Source organism: Pyrus communis, chromosome 11 (assembly GCF_041283825.1).
Source record: "Pyrus communis isolate YQ-2024b chromosome 11, ASM4128382v1, whole genome shotgun sequence".
NCBI classification, from domain to species: domain Eukaryota; kingdom Viridiplantae; phylum Streptophyta; class Magnoliopsida; order Rosales; family Rosaceae; genus Pyrus; species Pyrus communis.
Genome location: NC_142575.1, coordinates 16331552 through 16339967, shown reverse-complemented (window position 1 = coordinate 16339967; position 8416 = coordinate 16331552). Strand labels below are relative to the sequence as shown.

General features: G+C 38.2%; 1 protein-coding gene across 2 annotated transcripts; it reads left to right on the top strand.

Moving 5' to 3' along the window:
- Window positions 1–4344: 4344 nt before the first annotated feature.
- LOC137742048 (Fe(3+) dicitrate transport system permease) lies at window positions 4345–7706 on the top strand. 2 transcript variants are annotated; one of them, XM_068481788.2, is made up of 4 exons: window positions 4371–4739; window positions 6364–6408; window positions 6529–6691; window positions 7332–7706. In XM_068481788.2, exons 1-4 carry the CDS (start codon window positions 4592–4594, stop codon window positions 7537–7539), a joined length of 564 nt encoding a protein of 187 aa, XP_068337889.2. In that variant the 5' UTR covers window positions 4371–4591; the 3' UTR covers window positions 7540–7706. The 2 variants fall into 2 exon arrangements, with proteins under 2 accessions (XP_068337888.2, XP_068337889.2); XM_068481787.2 differs by having other exon boundaries at window positions 4345–4739; window positions 6364–6691.
- The last annotated feature ends 710 nt before the right edge of the window (window positions 7707–8416 follow it).

Genomic DNA, 8416 nt, shown 5'->3' with positions numbered 1-8416 from the left:
AAGGTTGGGAGTCGACGACCTCAGAAGCGAGGGGGCAATGTTTAGGCCCAAAATAATATCGTTGAGCCGAGTATTTGTCTGTGCTCGGCCCAAAGCCGGGTCAAAAGTACTATGGGCTGCCTAGTGATTCCGGGTCATTCAGCAGGGATGGTCGAGTCCTATCGCAAGGAGTAGTTCAGATAAGCAAAGAGGGTCGAGGAAGTCCTGGTGCAATTAGGATTCTCGACCAATAATGAACAAAGCCCCGAAATGGGGGTGAGTTCAAAGTCCTAATAAAAGTAGGGTTGTTCGAAGCAAAGTTGGAACGAAACAAGAACTCCCAATCCAGATAGGAGTTTAATTCGATCTCAAGAAGGAGTTGGTGCTATAAATACAAGAAATCATACAATAATTGAGGACCTTGAATTCAACACACAATTACCATGCGTAAAACCTCTCAAACAGCTTAAGAATTTTTTTTTTTCTCGCCGACACACATTCAGTTTGGATAAACAACACTGTGGAAGCAACCGGCGAACACCTTCAGTTTGGATAAACAACATTGTTGCCATAGAATCAGCCAACCGAGGGGCACCTTCAGTTTGGATAAACAGCACTGCGTCGAGGTCGATTGGTTACCTATCCAAGTCTCGGCCGAGAAGGGTTTTTGAATCCTTGTTGGCAAATGTCATCTTATTAGCCTTCTCAGCGAAGTAAGGTGTTACTAGCTACGACATTCAGCGTACTAAACGCCGAGTTATTTTATGATTGGATACTCACAGGTGAGTTTCAGAGTTCAGCATTCTGACGACCAAACCACATTCATAGTCAAGACATACATCACCTTTGAATATTTGTGTCTGTATAGTCTGGTGTCGATTTGACGTGCTTATACTCTTACAAATATAATCACGGTGGCCGAATCGGGCGCCAACGATTTGTGAAATTCGCAGAACTAGCAGCCTTGTCTTCAGGCTCCAGAACCCGAAGACCAAGAGTGTTCCTTCCTCGATCGCAGTCGCAAGGTAAAGAAGTCAGCAACGCGCTCAATGCAACATCAACAAATTTTACTCCTCGGCCGAGCTTGGCCGACGAGTTGGCACGCCCCGCATTCAACCGAATGACTTAGTTAGCTTATTAGTTGCTCGGCCTGCGCGCCACGTAGGTTTTTGTAATTTTTAGGGTCAACAACATTAAAAGTAATTTGAGATGTATTTAGATTTTTTTTTTAACTTATAAAGTCGAAATTGTCATTGCGTAGTAAGGTACATAAGTCATTTAAATTAAATTTTAATGTGGGATGTATTTAACATTATGTGGGGTGCTAATAAAAAAAAAGCCTAAAATTACTCTTATTATTTACTCTAAACAATAATTATTTTTGTCCAAACCTACCAGTTTGGAAAAAGAAATAGTAAAGACGATTATTATTCATAAATATATTGTTTTATGCTTTATGCTTTGTAAATGTGTACTTAGTAAGATTGTTTTCTTATATAAAATATTCTATTTGTAAGTTTGTTAAATGTGTTTAATTTTTTTTTTTTTTTACCTTCAAATTTATCCAATCCGTTGGTTTATCATACTTTGTTTTATTCAAATGCACTAGATCATGACATATGGCAACAATCTATAATTTTCAACTTTTTTTAACGTTGGAAATCCAACGGTTCGGAACAAAGGACCGTTGGAAATCCAATGGTTGTGAAACATTCGAAGCTATTTAGAATTGCATTGCACATGGGGACTCTTGTTGCAGCTGCCAAGTGGCAAGTCCAGTGAAAGATGAGAAAGTGGACGGCTTATTTTGGCTTTTTGGGGTGCACATGGGTAGGGCCACAAATTATGGTGGTTCCTATAGCACAAGGGCGCAAGCCTAAGAGGTTGCTGAAGGGGTAGCAGCCAACCAATCACCCTCCCGTTTGTTCACTGCTGGAGCAAAAAAATTTGGGTGGGGAGGTAATTCCACGCTGGTGGAGATGCTCTAAGGTGGGTATGGTTCACTTTATTTCAAGACGAATGCTACATACTTTTCTTATTTGTCTTCTGAGAGCATTTTTGCTCACAACAGTAGCTATGGTGTATGCTAACCATAGGTACATGTGTCTTTTCGCCTACTCTAGTTAACTTTCACACTAAATGTTACTCTTTCAATTTTGAAAAGAAGCAAAAAAAAATTAACCAAGGTTAAATGAAAGGACATGTGACAAATAATTAAGTGTTACTCTTTCAATTTGAGATACCTCTTTGGAAAGCATGTAACCATTCATGAAGAATCAAACGTTATAACTCTTCATTAGGATAGACGCATATTTCTACCAAAAGGCATCACTTCTAATTTCCATTCAATTACTTAATTTAATTTAATAAAAATAATATTACATTTTCCAACAATTCCCCACATGAATGGAAATTGACTCAACACTATGCAAACGACAATGCAGACACTAGAGAGAGAATTCAGTAAGAAAAGTACTACATTGGGATAGGTAGGTTTTGGCTTTGAACCTTCCATAGTGAATTACTATCGGATTTACTTGACTAATCAATGAACGCGATGTCTTGAATTGATTCGCCATTTGTGTAAACCAAGACAATAGTAATCACACAATACCCTTTTCAGACACCCCGTGGTTGCTCAGTTGTGTTCATTTTAGCCTTGAACAATTCTCGATTTTTCATGAGTGCTTTTATAGAATTAAGCCTTTCAAAAAATTCTCACAGGAACGACCCTATTCCTCACTCAAGATAGGTGACTTCCCATTAAGAGTATCTTGTAATACTCCACTTGTTATTTTCAAGTACAGGAATATTAAAAGCAAAGCTTATCCTAAACACACTGCAGATAACACTATTTCATCATAGGACATGGGTTGGAGCAATATTAGAAAATATGAAAATAATAAATAAAAAAAATTCAATGATAATACTCATAAAGAAAATCACAACATCAATAGTATGCAAGATTAATATAAATAACTAGAGAGAAAGTAAGAAAGATTGACAAATTTGAAGATTAAGGCTTGCATAAATACAATGTCCTATAGATAAAATTTTGCCCCTACTCTTGTGATTGTAGCTTGGTAGGCGTCCGTCTCCTAAGATTCAAAAATCTATAATCCGAAGTTGAAGCACGTCAGTTTTCGGACTCTAGCGAACTTTATATATTCCGTACTCTCAAGACACGACTTGGAATTTGACAAACGAAGAACACGAGAAACAGAGCGGGGAGCCCTATTTCTTAAGAGTAAGAATTAACTCTAATTTTCTATTTCTTAATGCCAATGGTTTCATGAGGTTAAATAAAACCGAAGTACTTCTTGTTAAAGAGATGCAACTTTTCATCTATAATTATACATCATTTGACAAGGAAATGCACTTAAATAACATAATCTTTCTAAGAAATATGGTTAACACTATTTTTTATTCAATTATTAAAATTATATATTACGATATTTTATATTATAATATACAATTTCCAACAAAAAATGCTCAAGTTTAATTATTTTAATTATTAACCTTATTCTTTATAAAAGTTTCATTTTTTTAGTCTCTGATTTTTTTTTTTTTTTTTTTTTTTGCCTTCTGGTTTTGGGCTCTCGTTACCTTCTTCTGTTGTTTTCTACGTCTATTTCCCATTATGTTTGCTCCATACCAGTCCAAGAAAACAATATGTTTGTGGTAGTAAAAATTTGTCATCTTCAGCCTTAACGAATTTTTACCTACAAAATAATTTAACAACTTTGATCAAGGACAAGGGATCAATGTCTAAGTCAGTATCTCTAAAAAGAGTTGGTGTTAAGGGCTTGTATGCATAGCGTAAAGTTTACCAACATATATAATGGAGATGAGGTATTTCTACGAGGTGGCCGACCATGGGTTGTAGGGTTTTCCTTATACATGGCGGCTTTCGATTGGCCAAGGTGAGTCATTTGGATGGATGAGAAAGAAATAATCCTAAGATATTAATTAGGAGATAAAATATTAGAATTGTCAGGTAAGCATCATTGATTTATTATGATGAGGATTCCTTGTCAAATTAGGAATTACTATTTGTTAAAATAGTTACTAATTCGATATCAAATTAGGTTGCCCATTGTATGACTTAGCTGAACTCCTCATTCCTTAGTGTAAAAATATTGATGTACTCAAAAGGAAAAAAAAAAGAAGAAAAAGACAGTTACTATTCGGAATTGAATTGCTTAATGCCCAGAAGGGCTTGGCAACACTGAAACTGCTCTAAGCTCGATTTGATTGATATATCTTAAAGCCGTTGAGATCAAATCCAAGGGCCTACATTTGTCCGCATAAATAGACGGCAAAACTCGGTCCGCAGAGTAGAAAACGCGAAGGAACAGAGTTCAAGGGCTGGAGCATCGAATTCGGATTCAGCCCAAAGGGGATGTCCAAAATCTCAACGTTGTAAAAACTGCAATCGGCACAACAAGTCTCATGTCCGAAACTTTGTAATGTAAATGTAGCATCATCGATCTAGTTTGCAGCTGCAGCAGGAACCCAATCGATTCGATTTCCGTCCCAAAATCTCTAACCAAGTTCCACAGCTGAACCACCAACAGCTTCTTTCATTCGGATTTTTGGGTTTTCGGGTGTGATGGAAAATTTCAGCGCCGAAGATCTGTCGACGATCGGAGGAATCGCAACCGTATCGCTTCTGCATTCCTTCATACCCACGCATTGGCTCCCGTTCTCCATCGTCGGCCGAGCCCAGAAATGGACTCTCTCCCGCACCCTCTTCGTCAGTATGTTCTCTCTGTCTCTCTGTCTCTCTCTCAGTTTCTGTGGTTGTTTGCTTTCCTGGGATTTTACTGGTTTAAACTGGGTAAAATTGCAGATCTGCCATTACCCTTTATCTGCTTGCTGTGGGAGCTTTAAGCATTTCACTTGTTTGAGTCAATGGTAGAAAATTAGTGGGTTAAACTAGATGGATGCTTTCAGGTTCAGCTGAAATGAACTACAACTTTAGGATATTGAGGTGTTATGCTTGATAGCTGATGTTGGTCTACTGGCATTACAAAGGCGTAGTCTGCTTCGAGACCAAGCAGTCTGGACGAATGGTCGGAAATTGTAATTCAGTTTGCTTTCTCTAGTCCGGTTTTGTTTCCAAATCGTTTCCTATTACTTCATATGATATTACTGAGTTATAGCTGCTGCTTTGTCTTGTTGGATAATCTTGCAAATTGGGGGAAAAGGAACAAAACGTTGTTTTGTGCGGTCTTTGGTTCTCCAACTTAGATTCTTATTAGTGTTTATTTCATGAAGTTCGAGAATTTTTCATATTAGACCAGAATACTGAGTAATCTAGTCGTGGTCTCTTACTAAATAATTACTATAAAGCAGTAGATGTTCAACATTTTGTGAAATGAATATATGCTTTAGATGTATTTCGTATTCGTTTGATGAACCTTACCTACATGTTATGCTATCAATCTGTCTAATACACTTTGTACCCATTACCCAACATGAGATTCCTCACTTCTTTTGTCTACATGTTATGCTATGATACGCAGCTGTGTAGCAGATCATTTATTTGCAAGCCTCAATGCAATTCATGACCCTTGAAAGCTTCTAGACAAGCTCCAGTTGGTTAGTTTGACTAAAATTTAACGGATTAAAAGCTATGACCATTTGAGCTTAAACCAATCCTGTAGATATGGTTCAAAAGCTGACTCGGGCACCTTTACTTTTCTTGAGGTGTGGCTTAATCAACCAATTATTAGATCTTAGGACCAATCTTTGGTGCAACAGTAATGTATTATTTTGTCAAGAACACTTTGTAATGGCATCCTACTAAGAACTACAGTCATATTTCTTTCCTGACCCCCGAGGACACGTTGTAATAACCTTGTCGTTTATATTTCTACAGCTTGAGTTTTTTAAATTTCTTTTTTCTGGGTTGGAGTTCAGAATTGTTAGGGTTTCAAGCTGTTTTGGGCTGGTAATGTATTAACTTATTTCGGAGCTAAAATGGCATTGTCATATATTTTTTATTAACACTAGTCAATTGGTCGTCATACATTGACTTCAGGCGGACCCTGACTTGACCATTGCATTCCTCTTATGTCACAAATACATTATCTTCTTTCTTTTCAAATGGAAAATTTTAGTAACCATATCGTGAAGCGTTCGGTTGTTTTTGGGTCACCTGATTGAGGTTTAGAATAAATGGGAAGTTTGGACCTTGCATGAGTTTTTGATCTGGATGATTACCTAAATGTTTAAACCAAGCTATATCTCTGTATTTCATTTGTTTTTCGTTTTTCTTGGTCCTCTAATACACGATTAAAGATGCTGCGGGAAAGGCATAAGAAACAAGTCGTAAGTGCTTTCAGGACTTTTGATCACTTTTTCAATTTTCTTGTGCAGCTGCATTTGGAGCAGTCTTGCATGTAATATCCACTGCAATATTAGGTATAACAGCGGTCACAATGGCAAACACCATCGCCGGCGAGGAAACAGTACATAAACTTGCTTCACTTCTGCTTGTATTTCTCGGTGTCGGTTACATTGTGTTGTTTTTATCTGGAAAAGGCGGTCACAGTCATTCACACAACCAACCCATGGAAAAGATGGCTGTTGCTGGACTTGTCCTTGTTCCTGCATTGTCTCCTTGTGCAACTACACTTCCAGTATTTCTTGCTGTGGGGAATTCATCATCCATGCTGGTGCTTGCTATCATAGTGTTGCTATTCAGGTATCACTAAGTTAGGATTAAGTTTTGACTTTCTTGTTTGTTTCTATAATGAATTACCTAATTATGACTTGGCTGTTCGAACTTTCACGAGCACATGCGAGAAGTTTATTTGTAACTTCTTTAAGTAGTAAATTGGCACAAAACATTTTGAAGACTAGTGGGTCTTTTGCATCCTATGTCCCTCTAAAATTTTATAGATTAGTAACACAAAGTTAAATGTGCACATCCCCGTTCTTCTCCAGTAAACAGTGACTCCAGTCGATATTATCCTGTTCTATTCTCATATTCAGCTAGAATGCACATCAACACAATCTTTATTAACCCCCGGAAGCTTTTGCAATGTGAAACGTTTGGCAGCAATAATAAATTTAAGCATGAACCTGATATAATTCCATCCAAATTCTGTGTTGAGTAGACCTCGGGACCTGAAGTGCTTTCCTAACTAGTTTTTATGGTTTACGACACTGTTTAGCTTCTTGGGCATCCAGAATTGAATGTTATTACTTGGTTGCTGCTAGTTAGCTGCTTTCTGGCCGGCCTAGCAGTTAAATTTATAGGGGATTGAAATCATCTAAACACTAAAATGATGGTCTGATTTGGAAATATGCTGTGTAATTTATGATGATTTGGAAATTTGCAGCACCATAACGGTGATGACTTCACTGGTGGCTCTGTCATTCTACGGTGCAAGCCAGCTCAAGTTTCACTGGGTGGAGCGATATGACAAACTTCTTGTAGGGTCGGTGCTTTGTATGGTAGGAATTCTGACGCTTATTTTCCATGACCATGATCATGATGGAGGAGGTAGCACTGGGGGGCATTTGCATAGGAAAATCAGTGGCCTTTGAAGATTCTTGTCATCCTTCAAATTGTGTTTTGTGCCTTTACGGGAAAACTTACGACAAGAGAATGTTGCTTCCGTCTGTAGTAAGCAGTGCGTGCAGTTGTTACAAACTTATGTCCTACTAATGAGTATTGTAATGTTTGCTCAATTTGTTCATTCCGATTCTGGTAACTTGTGTTTGCACTTTGTTTCCTTTTCGTAGATTTCATATCTTCCGGTTGTTGCTGCATGGATTTGTCAACCAAAGAGGTTCAGGTGCCGTTGTGGATTGTTTCTCTTCACTTCTCCTTCTAACAGTAAACAAGTTCATCTATATCAATTCCATTTGGCAATTCAGAATGTACTGACTATTTCAATCGGATAGGATAAATAACTGTCAGATACTATTGACTAAATTAGTCGGTTGTTTGGTGCAGTGTCGGATTAATATGTGCGTCAAATAATCCGTCGGACTATAATAATTATCTAAACATTTTACAAAATGATTGATGTTGAAATGAAAAAAAAAAAGTAAATAGAAGGAAAATAACAGGGAAATAGGCGAATGGAGTAGGTAGACGGGAAAGGGGTGGGTCGACGATCAACGGGAAGGCAGGGTCGGCGAATGGACGAGGGGGGTTGGGTCTGTCAGATCAAACCCTCTCGGCGATGATGGGACTGGTCTCGCTAGAGGTGGAGAGCTCGCCGGAGTAGTTGGATGGAATCGAAAGGTGGAAATGAGAGAACTCAGATCGACATATCAAAAACTGGAATCACGGAATCGATGTTGAGCGAGTGGAGAACTAGATGCTCTGATATGGACTTCACAGAATGGGTTCGAATGGTGATGATGGGTTGGTGCCTGTGTAGAAGACGACGAGCCAACGGGCAGCACGAAGAGG

Coding starts and splice junctions, on each gene's coding strand:
- LOC137742048 (XM_068481787.2), top strand. CDS start 4,592: ATGGAAAATTTCAGCGCCGAAGATCTGTCGACGATCGGAGGAATCGCA. Junction 4,740..6,363: donor CTCCCGCACCCTCTTCGTCA/GTATGTTCTCTC, acceptor TTTCTTGTGCAG/CTGCATTTGGAGCAGTCTTG. Junction 6,692..7,331: donor ATCATAGTGTTGCTATTCAG/GTATCACTAAGT, acceptor GGAAATTTGCAG/CACCATAACGGTGATGACTT.